The 17,492-nt window shown below is 35.3% G+C and overlaps 2 protein-coding genes across 4 annotated transcripts in view; one reads left to right on the top strand and one right to left on the bottom strand.

The window, feature by feature from the left end:
* The window catches only part of ELK3 (ETS transcription factor ELK3), a 67,330-nt gene extending 63,033 nt beyond the window's left edge, over positions 1-4,297 (top strand). The window contains exon 5 of the mRNA XM_032346707.1: positions 2,098-4,297. Within this exon, the coding sequence (XP_032202598.1) occupies positions 2,098-2,196 (99 nt within the window). The 3' untranslated portion in view covers positions 2,197-4,297. The remainder of the gene's footprint in view (positions 1-2,097) is intronic.
* Positions 4,298-10,612: 6,315 nt separating this feature from the next.
* Positions 10,613-17,492, bottom strand: part of CDK17 (cyclin dependent kinase 17) — a 112,253-nt gene continuing 105,373 nt past the window's right edge. The window contains exons 14-17 of one of the 3 annotated variants that reach the window (XM_032346703.1): positions 15,609-15,651; positions 14,550-14,640; positions 12,886-12,963; positions 10,613-12,713 (exon numbers count right to left, since the gene is read on the bottom strand). In XM_032346703.1, the coding sequence (XP_032202594.1) occupies positions 12,706-12,713; positions 12,886-12,963; positions 14,550-14,640; positions 15,609-15,651 (220 nt within the window). In that variant the 3' untranslated portion in view covers positions 10,613-12,705. Of the gene's footprint in view, positions 12,964-14,549; positions 14,641-15,608; positions 15,652-17,492 lie in introns of all 3 variants that reach the window. The other 2 variants (XM_032346706.1, XM_032346705.1) reach the window with 2 other exon arrangements.

The raw sequence follows: 17,492 nt of genomic DNA, 5'->3' as shown, positions 1-17,492 counted from the left end.
AGGCCAGCAAAGGAGAAAGGAAGGCTGAGAACAAAAGTTTGGGATAAATGTTGCAACTTAAGCTAGTGGAGGTAGGGAGTCAATAAAGATGAAAGAGGCCAGAAGAGACAGGCAAGAGAAACTACAACTGAGTGTACAGAAATAAAGAGCAGAGGGCAGAAATCAGTAACATACTTTTTTAAAACAAGAAGATTAACAAAACGAAAAGCTGCTTCTTTTGAAAACACCAATAAGATGGACAAAAAACAAAATGAGAAAAGACTGCAAATAAGCTAAGAGAATGAATATTCAAAACCTGCTCTTCATCCTGTGTTCACTCTTAAGTCAATGGGAATAGTAGTTAAGAGCTGGGATCTTAATAGAGTATGAACTATATATGCAACTAGATTTGATAATCCAATTGAAATGGATAAAATTCTACAAACAACTAAAATTCCAAAGTGTCAGAAAAGAAACAAAAACCTTGAATATGCCAATGACCATTAAACTTAGAGTATTTAAAGAGCACACTCACACCAAGCCCTGCCAAAAACAAGTTGGCCAGTTTGGTACAAAAAGCACAGGATCTTTTAAGTTTAAAATTTGGCTTTACTGCTTATTAGTCTTTAACCAATCAGAACTTATCTGAGCTGTGTTTTCTCTTCTGTCAAATGGGGATAACCAAACTTACTTTACAAGCTCCAAGATACCAACTGAAATGACAATCACTGATAAACTGTAAGGTATGAGACATAACAGTTATTGAAATAGTTTGAAAATTGAAATATATTCTGTATTTATTGTACTTCTAACTTGTGCCAGGCTCTGCAGTTTTATAGTGTTGACATTTAATATTAACTTCTCTAGACTAAACAAAAATAAAGCTGGAAGATACCCCTGGAGATCATTTTGGCACATATCATTCTGGACAGTGAAAATCTAGCTGTGAACAGTTATGTATTAAAAAGAGGCCTTGGGGCGCCTGGGTGGCTCAGTGGGTTAAGCCGCTGCCTTCGGCTCAGGTCATGATCTCAGGGTCCTGGGATCGAGTCCCGCATCGGGTTCTCTGCTCCGCGGGGAGCCTGCTTCCTCCTCTCTCTCTCTCTCTGCCTGCCTCTCTGCCTACTTGTGATCTCTCTGTGTCAAATGAATAAATAAAATCTTTAAAAAAAAAAAAAAAAAAAGAGGCCTTTAGGGTGCCTGGGTGGCTCAGTGGGCTAAAGCCTCTGCCTTCGGCTCAGGTCATGATTCCAGGGTCCTGGGATCAAGGCCCACATCAGGCTCTCTGCTCAGCAGGGAGCCTGCTTCCCTTCCTCTCTCTCTACCTGCCTCTCTGCCTACTTGTGATCCCTGTCAAATAAATAAATAAATAAATCTAAAAAAAAAAAAAAAAAAAGAGGCCTTTAATTATTCTTCTTCAATGGGGGTACAGTGGTGGTATTTCCTTTAGAATGGAAGGTTACCAAAGCATATACTTTTATCCCATTTATCATCTTAGTTACCAACAATACAGAAATTAACTTTATTCTTTGTTTTGTCACTTAAGGGTGATCTATTAAGTTTGGTATTATTTATCATTGTAATTAAAAAAATACTTTCTCAGCTTCAATATATACTCTTGCTTTCTAAACATTTTAAGCTAAAACATTCTGCATTTTTAACAGTTACTGAGAAGCATCATTATAGTACTCTGGAAAAACAATGGCCATTTTCAAAATAGAGTTATTAGAAGTTTTACATGTGAATCAGCAGTCAGTTGTCTGTGGTTTTCAAAATTACTTTAAAGCAAAAAAACAAAACAAAAACAAAAAAACCCAAAATTACTTTAAAGCAAATCAGCATTCTAAGTAGCTTGGAACCTTTTAAAAGGAGTATTAGAAAATGCTTTAGCACCATATGTACATTTTTTTTTCTAGTGGCCTAGGCATATAAAATAGGGACATTTTCTGGGCCCTATCTCCTGTTTGTTATATGTAATCTTGATCCCATTCTGTACAATAATTTGCAACCCCTCCATCCCAGGGGTGATCCACTATGGTCTGTCTAGGAATGTAAAGAATTCAAGTTTGTCCCAATGGATCTGTAATAACTACTTTAAAAATCTTCTGTTCCCTACAGTTTCCAACACTGCTTAATGGCCACATGCCAGTGCCAATCCCCAGTCTGGATAGAGCTGCTTCTCCAGTACTGCTTTCTTCGAATTCTCAGAAATCCTGATGACATCTGGCCACAGTTAAAGACTTATTAACTGATGAAACAAATTTGTCCTCATGGGCTAGTTTACCTGTGTCATGAGAAGGACATTGTGAAACCGGCTGTTAATTTGGTTTGCACTTTTCATAACATGGATGGTCTAGATTTATGTTAGCATTTTTAAAACTTTTTTTTTTTTATATTCAAGTATATATGAAGATCTGTTTGGCATTAAGTGATTTTTATGTTTTTGTTTTTATATCCTCTTAGCTCTTAAGTGTTGAACACTGTTGACAGTGAAGAACTTTTCTTAATTGTTTTCAGTGTAACTAATAAGGATGTGAAGCTTTCTTTCTAATTTCCGCATATGCTGTACTATGCTTATAGACACTATAACCAGCTGTGCCTTCCTTTGCATTTAGTTTTATGTAAATGATTTATATATTTTTTAGTATTAAGAAAAAATGTTTGAAAGACAAAAATTAGTATCAAACAGCTCTCTAGTAGAATCATTTTTCACAAGTAGGCAAAATGAAAGCATATTCATATTTTTCTTTTTCGCTTTCAATTGTATAAGAATTGCCTTAGAACCTCTTTTGAACTGAAGTTCAGTAAATGTCCAATTTCATGTTTTTATAAAAGAAACTAAGCCATATTTAGAAAATAAACATTCATAAAAGAAAATGTTTTAAAGTGCATTTTTTTAAAAAATGAACTTTGAAAGGTTAGCCACCTAGCTGTTTACCATCTTTTAAGCTCCTCCCAAACAAAATCCTGAGATGGAAATCTACATCAAATTCATTCTAGCCATGCCCCTGGGGTATCTCCTATGTAAGCATATTCTTATTTCAAAAAATTAGCTGTGGTTCTCCCAGTTTTACATAGAGAATCACACCCCTGATACATTTTCTGTATCATTATCAGTTAGGGTTTCTCTAAACCCCTGGAACTATAATTAATGTTTAAACATCCCATGCTTAGGAAAAGGCTTACAAACTGGTTGATGAACCTAACAATTCTATAATATCAGATGTCTTCAGGTGTATAAAGCATAGCCTTGTTTGTGGAGATGGAGAGGTAGGATACACTGTTTTATGTATCACTAAGTTTATGGTGAGAATGAAGGAAATTGAATAGAAGAAATATGTAACTCTTTAGGAACCTCATTGTGGAACTGAACTACTAACAATCTGGAGCACTCACCAGTAAATTCTTTTGTGTAGTGTAGAGCAGTGAGAACTGAAACATCAGCAGATGCCACTCTTAAGGCATTGTTTTGTACATGAAGTAGGAAAACTCTAATGTGAAAAGAACTGGAAAGTGCCCAGTGCTTTCAAGATCATCATCCTTAACTGTAAGTAACAAACCAGTTTGAAATGTGGCTGAATAACAGATTCCACAGTAGGTATTAAATGGCAAGATTATGAAAAATGTGTAAAAAATAAAGCTTGTAAAAACAAATATTCCTTGAATTTTCAAAGAATCTGAAACTGTTGTAATGCTTTAAAACTTGAGATTTTCCACTGGAATTAAGTGTCTCTGTGTATGGGGATGTGCAAATCTCTAATACACACTTTTAGATATAAAGTTAATTCCCAAATCCACAGATACTAGTGTCACATCCTCATAAGCTGAGGATAATTCTGTACTAAAATAAAAGAGCTGGTCCAGGGAACTGATATTTACCAAACATGAAATGTTAAATATAGAGAGGGGAGTCTTTGAGAATGCTTCTTACCATGGTTTCCAGATAAGGCAATTACACAGGAGCAACAGGGAGTTGCCTAAGGTCACACAGCTCAGTCAAGGTAGAACAATGATTGGTGCTCATTCCAGTTCTGTTTCCTATGCCTAACTGTAAGTAACTACTAGCCCAAATATTTATGTTAGGTAGAAAAAACAAAGGTAGTATATTTTTAAAAATTTGTCAGATAAAAGAATGTACTCCAAATGTTAAGATTCTCAAAGAGAAACCAAAGGAAGTTAATCAATGTACAAAAATCACAACCGAAAATATTTTTAAATGTACATGCTGACTGGAAATACTCAAAAGATTATAAATCTGATTCTTGTATTTCCTTGTTTGAAATACTATGATTAACATACATTCTAGCTCCATTTATTAGAAAAAGAAAAATGCCATGATTTTTATGGATCAAAAAACTATGACACAAATGTAGAACTGGAGGTATTGAAGTCTAACTCTTACAGCGCTGCCTCATTCTGTGTGTGTGTATAACAGGTTTCAAAGGACATATTAACTTTTTCCTTTTTATATGTCTACTTCATCAGTGTTAAACTGAGATGGCTAAGGTTTTATAGAACTATAACCTAAACATTCTCTTTGTACACATCTTTTCTATGACTGCATATCTTCTTCATTCACTTTCATATATGTATCAATTTTACTATTATATTATTTTTGTTCAATAAATACTTTGTGATAAAAGGTGTGAGGAGACAAGTGGGTTGGTTTACTTCCATTTACTTGGGATAATCCAAATTTTACTTTTCTATATGGGTACAAGTTGGAAAATAAGTCATCTAACCTTAAATATGATACATCAAAACATGTTATTATATATATATGTACATTTTAAAGAGATATTTAAGGAAACAAACAGAATTACTGAGGTTGACTTAGGGAAGGGGGTGGGGGGAAAACTGGTTTGAAAAGTGGTCCTCTGATCTTTGAAGTCTTAAGGTCTACCAATCATTTTATATTGAAATAGGCGTCGGTAAGGAGGAAGAAAAGAAACAAAATATCATTTATTCTTTTAGCTGCAACTAATATCATACTCAGTGGTGAAAGATTGAAAGTGTTTTCCCTAACATAAAGAGCATATTGCCAATTCTACTTTAACATGGGACTGGGAGTCCTAACCAAAGTAATCAGTCAAAAAAAATTAAAGAAATTCAAATTATAAAGGAAGTAAAGCTATCTCTATTCATAGATGGCATGGTCTTACATGCAGAAAACCTTAAAGAATCCACAAAAAAGTTAATAAAGTCAGCAAAATTGTAAGATACAAAATCAGCACAAAAATCATTTCAATTTCTACATATTAGCAAATGAAAAACTCAAAAAATAATAATTCCACCTAGAATAACATCAAAAGGAATAAAATAAGAATGAATTTAATCAAGGAGGCATAAGACTTATACACTGAAAAACTATAAAACATTGCTTAAAAAAGTTCAAGCTATCCTGCATTCATGGACTGGAAATCCCAATAGTAGCAAAGGATCTACAGATTCAATGCAATTCCTATCACAATCCTAATGGCATGTTTCCTAAGAAATAAGACAACCCCATCGTAAAATTTAAATGCAATTTCAAGGGACCCTGAATAGCCAAAACAATCCTGAAAAAGAACAAAGTTGGAAGACTCACTTCTTGATTTCAACACTTAGAAAGCTACAAGTAAGTAATCAAAACATTGTGGTAGTGGCAGAATGACAGAGTTGTAGACCAATAAAATAGAATCGAGAGCCCCAAAATTAACTCTTACATGTATGGCCAACTGATTTGCAACAAGGGTGCCAAGACCATTTAAGGGGAAAAGGGCAGTCTTTTTAACAAATAGTGCTGGGAAAACTAGACATTCACATGCAGAGGAATGAAATTAGATCCTTACTTTACACCATATACAAAAATTAACTCAAGACTGATCAAAGCCCTAACTGTAAGCATTAAAACTATAAAACTCTTAGAACAGCAGAAAATATTCATGATCTTAAATTTGGCACTAGTTTCTTAAATATGCCACCAAGACCAGAAGTTAAAGAAAAAAAAATGATGTTGGATGTCATTAAAATGAGCAACTTTATGTATTAAAAGGACACCATCAAGAAAGTAAAAGACAAGTCACAGAATAGAAAAAGTAACTGCAAGTCATATACCTCATATGCATCTAATATCTAGAATATATGAAGAGGAGAACCTTGGTGGCTCAGTCGGTTAAGCATCTGACTCTTGATTTCAGCTAAGGTCATGTCACGGTCATAAGATTGAGCCTCTCATGGGGATCTGTGCTCAGCAGGTTTGGGATTCTCTCCCTCTCCCTTTGCCCTTCCCCCACCCCATTCCTGCATGCCTTTCTAAAATGAATCTTAAAGAAAAAGTAGAATATGTAAAGAACTACAGTTTAAACTCAGCAAGAACAGTTCAAAAATGGGGAAAGGACTTGAATAGACACTTCTCCAAACTAGACGTACAAATGGCCAATAAGCATATTAAAAGATATTCAATAAACTACTCACTAGGGAAATGCAAATCAAAACCACAAAGAGATACCATGTCATATGTATTATAATGGATATAATTTTTTTAAAAAAGGAAAATAAGTGTTGGCAAGGATGAGAAATTAGAACTCTCATACTTTACTACTGGGAATGTAAAATGGTGCAGTTACCATGGATCATCTTTTGACGGTTCCTCAAAAAGGTAAACATAGAATTACTAAATGACTCAACAATTCAACTCCTCAAAGAATTGAAAACAAGGACCCAAACAGATGCTTGTACACCCAAGTTCATGGCAGCATTATTCGCAAAAGCCAAAAAAGTTCATGTGAAATCAACAGATAAATGTTTAAATGAAATATACATTTGAAGAGTATTATTCAGCCATGAAAGTAAGTAAAATTCTGATACATGCTGCAACAGACATGAAACTTGAAAACATCCTTCTAAGTGAATGAAAAAAGCCAGACACCCAAGGACAATTATGGTAAGACTCTATTTACATGAAATATCTACAATAGGCAAATTCAGACACAAGAAACAGAGGCATACCAGGGGTACCTGGTTGGCTCAGTTAGGAGGGGATGCGACTCTTGATCTCAGGGTTGTGATTCCAAGCCCCATGTTAGGCGCAGAGATATACTGAAGTAAATAAATCAAAATAAAACTTAAAAGAAAAATTACAGGCCTACCTTGGAGATACTGCTGGTTTGGTTCCAGACCATTGCAATAAAGGAAATACCATAATAAAGTGAGTCAAATGAATTTTTTGGTTTCTCAGTACATATATAAAAATTATGTTGATACTACACTGCAGTCTTGTAAGTGTGCAATTACTTCTAAAAAAAAATACATACATTTGTTAAACACTTTATTGTTAAAAAATGCTAACCCATCTGAACTTTCAAGTGTGTCCTTTTGCTGCTGAAGGGTCTTGCCTTGATATTGATAGCTGCTGACTGATCAGGCTGATAGCTGCTAAAGGCTGGAGTGGCTGTGGCAATTTCTTAAAATAAGACAATGAAGTCTGCGGAAAGGATGGAAGAGTCTTTCCATGCTGTTATTTGATAGCAATTTACTCACAGAACTTATTTCAAAATTGGAATCATCTTAAACCCCAATATTGCTTTATCAACTAAGTTTATTTATGTGATAGTCTAAATCCTTTGCTGTCATTTCAACAATCTTCATAGCATCTTCACCAGGAGTAGATTCCACCTCAAGAGACAACTTTGCTCATCCATAAGAGGCAACTTCTTATCATTAAAGTTTTATCATGAAATTGCAGCAATTCAGTCACATCTTCCAGCCCCACTTGTAATTCTAGTTCTAGTTCTCTTGCTATACACCACATCTGCAATTACTTCTTCTGCTGAAGTCTTGGAATCAGCTTCTTCCAAACTCCTGTTAATGTTGATATTTTGACCTCTTCCCACGAATGTTCCCTCCATGTTCTCAATGGCACCTAGAATGGTGAATCCTTTCCAGAAGGTTTTCATTTTACTTTGCCCAGATCCATCAGAGGAATCACTACTATGGCAGCTATAGCTTTACAGGATGTATTTCTTAAAGAGTAAGGCTTTAAAGTCAAAACTTCTCCTTGATCTATGGGCTCCAGAGCAGATGTTGGGTTAGCAGGCATGAAAACAAGATGAATTTTAGCTGTCCATCTCCTTGAGTGCTCCTGGGTGATTAGGTGCATTGTCAGTGACCAATAATACTTTGCAAACCTTTTTTCCTGAACAGTGGGCTTTAAATATTCAGTAAATCATGCTATAAAGAGATTTGCTGTCATCCAGGCTTTGTTGTTTCATTGACAGAGCACAGGGGGAGTAGATTTAGCATAATTCTTAAGGATTTTCAGTATGGTCAATGAGCACTGGCTTCAACTTACAGTCATCAGCTCCATTAGTCTCTAATAAGTCAGTCTTTTTTTTTTTTTTTTTAAGATTTATTTATTTCAGAGAGCAGGGAAGGGGGGGAGAGAGAGACAGAGGGAGAGAGGGAGAGAAGTAGACTCTTCAAGTGTGGAGCCCAAGGCAGGGCTTGATCCCACAACCGAGATCATCATCTAAACCAAAAACCGAGTCAGATGCTCAACCAACTGAGCCATCTGGGCATCCCATTCAATCTTTTGAAACTCTGAAGCCAGGAACTGACTTCTCCTTTCTAGCTGAGAGACCCTGATGGCATCTTCTTCCAAGAGAAAGCTATTTTGCCTATATTGAAAATCTGTTTAATGTACCCACTTTCATTAATTATCTTAGCTAGATCTTCTGGATAACTTGCTGCTTCATCTTGCTCTTTTATGTTATGCAGACATCTTCTTTCCTTTAACCTCAGGAATCAACCTCTCTTAGCTTCAAACTTTTCTTCCGCAGCTTCTTCACCTCTCTAAGCCTTCACAGAACTGGAGAGAGAGAGGGCTTTGCTCTGGATTAGGTTTTGGCTTAAGGGCGTTTAAAGTTGATTTGACCTACCCACACCAATAAAACTTACTCTGCATCAGCAATAAGCCTCTTTCATTTTATCATTTATGTGTTCACTGGAGTAGCTCTTTCAATTTCCTTTAAGAACTGTTCTTTTGCATTCACAGCGTGGCTAACTGGAGCAAGAGGCCTACCTTTCAGCCTATGTTGGCTTTTGACATGCCTTCCTGACTAAGCTTAAATTATTTCTAGCTTTAATTTAAACACAGAAATGTGTGACTCTTCCTTTCACTTGAACAATTACAGGCCACTTTAACTTTAGGGTTATTAATTGGCCTAATTTTAGTATTACATCTCAGGGAATAGAGAGGCCTGAGGAGAGAGAGAGAGACAGAGGAATAGCCTGTTGGTGTAACAGTCAGAGCACACACAACATTTATCAATTAAGCTCACTGTCTTGCATGGGTGCGATCTGTGGCACCCCTAAAACAATTACACTGGTAATATAAAGGATCATTAATCACAAACCACCATAATAAATATAATAACAGAATCTTAAGTACTGTGAGAATTGCCAAAATGTGAGCAAATGCAGTTGGAAAAATGGTGCCAGCAGGGTTGCCACAAACCTTCAATTTATTAAAAAATGCCGTATCTAGGGCACCTGGGTGGCTCAGTGGGTTAAACCTCTGCCTTCGGCCCAGGTCATGATTCTCAGGGTCCTGGGATTGAGCCCTACATCAGCTTCTCTGCTTGGTGGGGAGTCTGCTTCCCCCTCTCTCTCTGCCTGCCTCTCTGCCTACTTGTGATCTCTCTGTCAAATAAATAAAATCTTAAAAAAAAAAAATGCAGTATCTGCAAAGCACAATAAAGTGTGGCACAGTAAAATGAATTATGCCTACACATTAGAGGTTACCAGGGGCTGTGGGGAGGGGGAAATGAAGGAGGATTTCTTAATGGGTATAGCATTTGTTTGGAGATGAAAAATTCTGGACAAAGATATGGTAATTGCTATACAGAACTCTAATGCCACTAAACTGAATACTTACAATGGGTAAAAATGGCAAATTAAAACAAAACAAAACCATAAAAACAGAAGACCCAAAACAACTTCATGAATTTTCCTGGATCCAAAAGACAGATTATTGTAACATGTTAACAAGTAGTATTCCAAGTGTAATAAAGCATCAGATAGAATGGAGCCACTTCTATACACCTAGAGTGACATATTCAATGTGTGTTAACAACATCACTTGGAAGGAAAACAAAAAAAGTAACCTCTCTTACCTTTCAAACCATGTCAGTTTAAGATGAATCATAAGTGTTCAAGGTTCAAAATTTCTGAGATTCAATTCTCTTCACTGCAAGTTTTCAGGATCTGAATGGTGGTGCTCAAGTATCAAAAAAAAAATCAAATTCCTTAATAAAATGAAGAACCATCCCTAGGACTTCCTAGGAAGAAGAATTTTATATAACTACTGGATGTATTTCTTCAACTTTTATATGTAAGAATATCAAACTTATGGATAACTATATGAAATTTGTAAAGTATCATTTATATAACCTATGAAATGAAAAATCTCACAGCTTTATAATTGGATACTATCCTATAAATTTACAGTAAAGATTACTAAATGAATGTCCAGCACAAATATAAATTAAATATCGAAACTGGCAAGTTGAGACTTCATGATCTTAAAGGAAAATGATCCCATTCTGCATAGCCTTCTTCCCCCCAGAAAGAACTGTGACTCAACAAAACCACATTTTAACAACATGAAGATCTTGTTATAAATTTCAAAACAAAATGGAGGAATTTCCACATAATATATATAACCTTCAAAGTACAATATTAATACATGTCTGTCAGTTAGAAATAACAGCAGTTTGTTAGGCTACAGGGTTTAACATAAAACCAATTTACAAATGTGAAAAGCAGTAGTGGTCTAATATTCACCATTATACATGAATCTGTTTCTTCCAGAAAATTATTTTAAAAATTAAAATTTCTGTATCATGAAATATTAAAATAACACCCAAACATGCCACAATCACTATTCACAAATAAAGTTAAAATGAAATATACAAAAGTTCACTTAATACTGTTAAATAGCAATAAACTACAAGATTTCCTGAACAGAAATGGTAGGACCCCTGAATGTTTTACAGTGAATATCAGGAAAAAAAAATTAAGTTATGATTATTTTCATGATATATAAGCCAAAAATTTACATGACCATTTCAAAATATACCAATTAAGATTTGTAGTTTGTAAGATGCACTAAATAAACAAATGTCCTTAAAAGTTAACACAAATGCTTAAAACACTTACCAACACCAAGGTGTGTTTATGATGTTCAAAGAGATGCATAATTGAAACTGTAATATTTACTATCTCTGATAAACACATTAATACCTACAATGCTTTAAAACAATCCTCTAAGTTCTTGTTTCTCTCATTTGTATTTATCATGGCTCATTTCAAAGACATATTACAGCTTTTAGCTGATTCCAAGTGAATGTTATTAAAACATACAAATACACACAGAGCACCCCCCCAAAGGAAATAAATGGCTCCCCAAAAAAGTATCATCCCTTCTAATAAAATAATCGTATTTAAGATGAAAACAAGACCTCACATATTTCACTGGACTTGTATGGTTTAGTTTTAACTAAATTAAAGCACAATGGAAAATAGGTAAGTGTATTAGTATACACATATCCAATAATATGCAGTAAATATTATCTAAAATGAGGATAGGTAAAAATAAATAATTTCAGTGCTTTAATTTACTGGTATCTAATGTGAGATCCCCAGAAAGTAAGGTATTCACTTGCTTGAATCAACTTCTGCATCACATGCTTTCCTAAACATAATGTGCTCATCAATTTCTTAGCTATTCTACTTGCGGATGTTCAATAAAAAATTATATAGCATGAACTTAGAGTGTTCAAGATGGCTCACTTATTATACTGTTAAGCAAAGCTAAATTTACATTCCAGGAAACACTGCAGTTTAATTTTAAAAACAAACAAGAAATGCAGCAGTAAAACAATTCATGAGGAGAAACAGATGCATTCACATCTAATAAAGCCACTGCAACTTCTTCAGGCATTTAACTGTTGTGTTAAATAAACAGACAGTAGTTATTTAGCAGCAATGATTCCGCAATAAATAATGCACTGTGTTTCTCAGTCCTGCACAAAAATTGCAGCTACAGTTACATCAACAGCTGTAACCTACTGGCTCTAATGGCAGAGAAGACCTTAAAACCAACTGTACAAAAAAATTGTCACACTGTGACAACAAATATAAAAACAATCTGTAGGTCTGAAATAAAAAGACTCCACTGTGAAGAGGACAGTGTAGACAAACGGAGATTCCAAGTCCACCAAAAGAAATAATTGCCTTCAGATCTGAGTCCTTGATTGGTAAGAAAGGCTGGGGGCTGGGCTTGAAATCATTTTATCAGACTTAAAAGAGCATGCTCTGTCTTCTGTTCTTCCCATGTCCTAAAATATAAAGTCATTTTATGAGGCAGTTCAAGGTTCAGTTTTATCCCACATACAGTATTTGGTGACTCTAGGAAGCTAATGTTCCCACCAGCAAAACTAATGTTCCACGATAAGAGTGATCAGCACTGTCTTAAATGACCCTTTTGTTGATGGGGTCAGTCTACAGCTTCTATGCTTCGAAGTGATGAACCTGAAGACTAGGGAAGCACAAGATGTGTCTTCTGCCTCAGGTGCCAGGGATGGCGTGTGAAGTGATCAAGCCAGGCCACTTGTAAAAGGTCTTTGTGCCATCTGCAGCTTTCAGGATCCCTGACTTGAGTGAGTCAGATTTCTCTCTGAAGAATTACTGAGCTGCCCACATCATACAGAAAAGTGAGTACGTGCAATGCTAAACATACAGTTGTGGAATGCACTGTACATTAGTTTTTACATCAATAATTTTACCGATCAATTTATAAACCAAAAACTTGGTTCCACGCAAAATTTCATGATCGACACGTGAAATGGTTTATGACAAACACACCTGTCTCTGGATAAGAAGAATTTCGAAAACCCGGGTCCTTTTGCAACTGAATCTCTTTCAAACTGAATATTGATACACCTAAAATGTATAGACAAAAACTATCAGGTGAAGGTCTAACATTATTAAAACAAATATAACCCAACTACACAAAGAATGTTTAAAAATGTACATTGATTCAACATGAAACATTTATTATACATTTACAAGATTACGGCACTCCTGAACTATTTTCCCCTTTGTGCCAATGTTTTGAGAAGAAAACCAAACAAAATAATCTCCCCTCAGAACATTTTCTCTCCAACTCTGTAGGTCTGAAATAAAAAGACCTGTCAATAATGCTTCTAATATGTTTCTTCTCAAATATGTACATACAGAGAATATACGCTCTCTTTATAGGACTTACTGGGGTTGGGAGACCTAATCAAAAGGTATTTCTTGATTTTTACTCTCTCTGTCCTATATCTTTCTCCCTATAATGGCACGAAGGTATCAGGGCGTCAACATAATGACAGACTTTCAGAAAAAAACAACAGGAGGGTTCCATACAACCCTAACTGGCCACCTCAAACTATCAAACTGGGTACTAAGTAATGAAACGCAAATACCATCTTAAAAAACACTTGTATTTCATCTTTCTCCTTTCCATCTCTGCCAGAGAGGTAATCTTCCACTAAAAAATATCCATATAATTTCTAAGTGAGAAATCTTAAGGTTTGATTCCAATTAGCAAAACTCAATGAATCAATATTCTTGAGTTATAAATCAGAATGGGAAATTAATGAAAGCTTTTGGAATCTCACTTCCTAAATATCCTAACTCCCCATTTACTTTACTCGGTTTTGAAGTAAAATGTTGGAGTAATCTTTGAAAAGGAGGTTATGAGTGAAACGAAGCAGTTAACTCAGGCATGAGAAATCAGCTCTTTTAGTGACTGACAATATACTCACCGCTGTCATGTGGATAGTAAAGTCAGAGTGACCATAGCAAAGAAAAATCATCTTTATATCTTCAAAAGAAAATACGTTCACAAGAAAACAATTTTATGTTTCGGCTATGCTTCATTACTCTTTGCCTGAAACCATTTTTAGAAACTGAATCAAAGCAATCCAGAATGGGCCTAATGACAATGTCTATCATCAGATGGCATTTTCCAGTTTAAGTCCGGTAAGATTAATAACCCATACCTAAGTACTAATGATTTCTTACAGAGTAGTGGCAATGTGCTCAGTGTTAAAAGAAACAAGTTAAGGGGGTGGTGCCTGGGTGGCTCGGACGGTTGGGTGTCTGACTCTTGGTTTCAGCTTGGGTCAAGTTCTCATGGGTTGTGGGGTCAAGCCCCACTCAGTCCCACGTCCGAGCTCAGCGGACAGTCTGCTTCAAGACTCCCTCTCCCCCTCCCCCTTATTCGCAGGGGCACGTTCTCACTCACTCACTCTCTCTAAATTAAGTAAGTCTTAAAAAAAAAAAAAAGAAACAAACAAACAAACAAATAAAAACATATGCAAATAAGACACTTCCTTCAAGGAATTCTGATCTGTTTACAAAAAGACTAAAATCTTATGCTTAAAAACCAACAACAATCTCTTCTACCCCTAATTCACCACAGTCTCCAACACTGAACAAATGAAAATGAGGGGGCAAGAGGACTTTAGAATTTCTCTTACTTTCAGGTAAAGTATGTATTCTTGGTCCCAGACTTCGAAAGTATACATGTTTCATGGCCTCTTCTGCTGAAATCCTTTTCTTAGATTCGTACTGTGAAAAAGCAAAGAACTGCTTCATTAATGTTTTCTCTACACATATGAAGGGAGGCAGATTAGCATTTAGAACTACAATGACTGCTTTTTCAGAATCAATTTGGAGTACACCAGACACACACTAATGTGAGTTGTTACTGAGATTACGTAGTAAAGACTGTATCTCAGTTCCAAATTTCCAAGATGAAGTTGGATCTTCACTAAAAATTTAGATTACCTGTATTTTCTGAAGTGATAAAAAAATTTAAAAATCTCACCTTTGCTGTTCCTTTTCCTCATGAACACCAAAGGATCATTGGAAATATATCCAATACTTTTATGACGTATTATTAAATTACCTATTGGATACTCATTTCCCTTTTTTCTTTGATGAGATAATCTAGATTTGTTTAAGGTGTCCATGCTTCCAAATCCAGCAGATCAATCATGAATGATGACTGTTTTAAATTTAGGCTAACTATGATAATCTTGCTCCCCAAGTCCCAGTCTCTCTCACAATTAATGTTCTGGCCAATGAGACTTGGGAAGAAGCTTTACAGGGGTTCTGGAAAAGCCTTTGCTTTCCAGATACAAATGGACTATTATGGCTGACACCCTTATCCTCTCTTCTTACTGCTTTGAATAGAGGATATGAATGGTATTTGTAGGTCCAGCAGCCTATAAGACTGTAAGTATAAAGAAAAAGAACATAAGATAATATGAATTACAGAGAACATGGCCTTGACATAGTTGATCAATGCCAGGAGGGGACTACCTCAGACTGTTTTGGGTCACAACAAGAGACCCATACACATTAAAAGAAGCCATCATTTATTATTATTATAATTCTACTTAAGCATATGCCTTAAGCATACCAGATACTACCATAAATAATCTTATTTAATGGTCATGACAAATACTTATTATTGACCCCATTCTATGGATGCAGAGAAACTGAGGTTTAGTGATTACAAAGATGTAACTTACCTGAAGAAACTTTGTTATTAGCTCGATTCCCTCAGAGTCTAATCTAGAAACAACAAAAAACAAGTAGTAATTTATTCTTTTATCTTAGCCAATAGTAACTTTTCAAATAAAACTATTTTCCAAGGTTTTAATCTGCTAACTTCAAGTGCTCTAAAACAGCCACTCTTACTACTTTCAAATAGACTCAAATCTGTTTTATCCTTAGAAGACTTATCTTGCCACTTGTTTCTTAAAAACTGGGCTTCAACTCAAATTTTCAATAATGAAGAACAAATTATATAATTAAAATAATTTTTTAAAATCACCATCTGTCTCAACATAACCCCTATTATCACAAAAGCTTAAGTTAAGTGTATCAATTTCATAGTGTTCCACTACAGGCAAGATATAAAAGCATCATTTTCTTACTGTATAGGTGAAAACAGAGAGACAAGTGACTCCAAATGTATCACTGTGGTTCACCATAAAAACAGATGATTTATTCAGTACATTTTTATAGGGTAGTCTACTGAGAACTGGGTACTAGAACCTATAAAGTTCAATTTAAATATGCCACAATGACATCATAAAACTTAATTAAAAATTAGGGCTACAAAATCAATGAGGTAGTCAATAAAGATAAAGAATTATAGTGATGAAATCAATATAATAAGTAGTAGAGGACTTAGGGACTATTTTAAAGGGATAACCTCTTGATCAGAAATCAGAGGTTCTATTTTGCATGCCTTTCACTGGAAAAAAGCACAATTATGAAAAAAGAAATATTTCCCAAGTGCTCTTAGTGGGTACTGTGGATGCTGTGGCCTAGACATTCTCCAGACTCTTTTAATAATTAGTAGTTTGCCTTCTGACAAATATCCAGAGCTCCTTGGACATAGACAAACTAGGGGCTAAGGTCACAGAGAATCTGCTTTAAAGAACAGCTTCAACTTTCTGCACTGGACACTACAATAGCATGCATTAGATAAATGACAAAAATAGGATTTATGCTACTTAGAAGGAAGAGATATGCACAGAAAGCCCCGCACATAGTGTTATTCTTCCTAAGAAAGTCTACTTAGAATGTTATTAGTTGCTATAGTAACAATAAGAACATCAATTCACATAAATACTTGAAAAATATTTTTGGTATCAGAACTGTTTTTTCTACTCTCTCTAGCTTGAGAATAAATGGAACTAGAGCCAAGTGTGTTACATCATGAGCAATGTGAATGGCTTTTGATTAAAACAGAGATTGACCTTATTTGGTATGTATGACCTTATTTGGGTATACTCTATTTTTTTAAGGGATCATAAAAAAACACAGTCAAAGGGGTTAGTTATTGGGGTGCCTGGGTGGCTCAGTGGGTTAAGCCGCTGCCTTTGGCTCAGGTCATGATCTCAGGGTCCTGGGATCGAGTCCCGCATCGGGCTTTCTGCTCAGCAGGGAGCCTGCTTCCCTCTCTCTCTCTCTGCCTACCTCTCCATCTACTTGTGATTTCTCTCTGTCAAATAAATACATAAAATCTTTAAAAAGAAAAAAAAAGGGGGGGTTATTCTTTGTTACTTATTGAAAATATAATAATTTTAATGGGGGTTTTAAATGGATCTGGGGGTAGATTTGAGAAACTTTAATGAAATGGCCACCATTAAGGATGTGAGGGGTCAGAGAATTTACATCCCTCAAATACAAATCATGTCAATAACACTGGCCAAATACTGATGGTTTATCTTGGGTCAGAGTCAAGATTTCACTTCTAACACTTAGGTTTTTTAAGAAAATACAGAATAATTCTGTAGGAAGCAAAACAAAAATTCCATCATGGCCTTCATGGTACTGAATACGGCATTAACCAATGTCTTCTTTCTGACAAACTGAACAATCTACATAAACTCTAGAATTCT

The sequence above is a fragment of the Mustela erminea genome, chromosome 6 (assembly GCF_009829155.1).
Source record: "Mustela erminea isolate mMusErm1 chromosome 6, mMusErm1.Pri, whole genome shotgun sequence".
NCBI lineage: Eukaryota > Metazoa > Chordata > Mammalia > Carnivora > Mustelidae > Mustela > Mustela erminea.
Note: the sequence above shows the minus strand (reverse complement) of the source record. Positions and strands in the feature narration are given on the sequence as shown.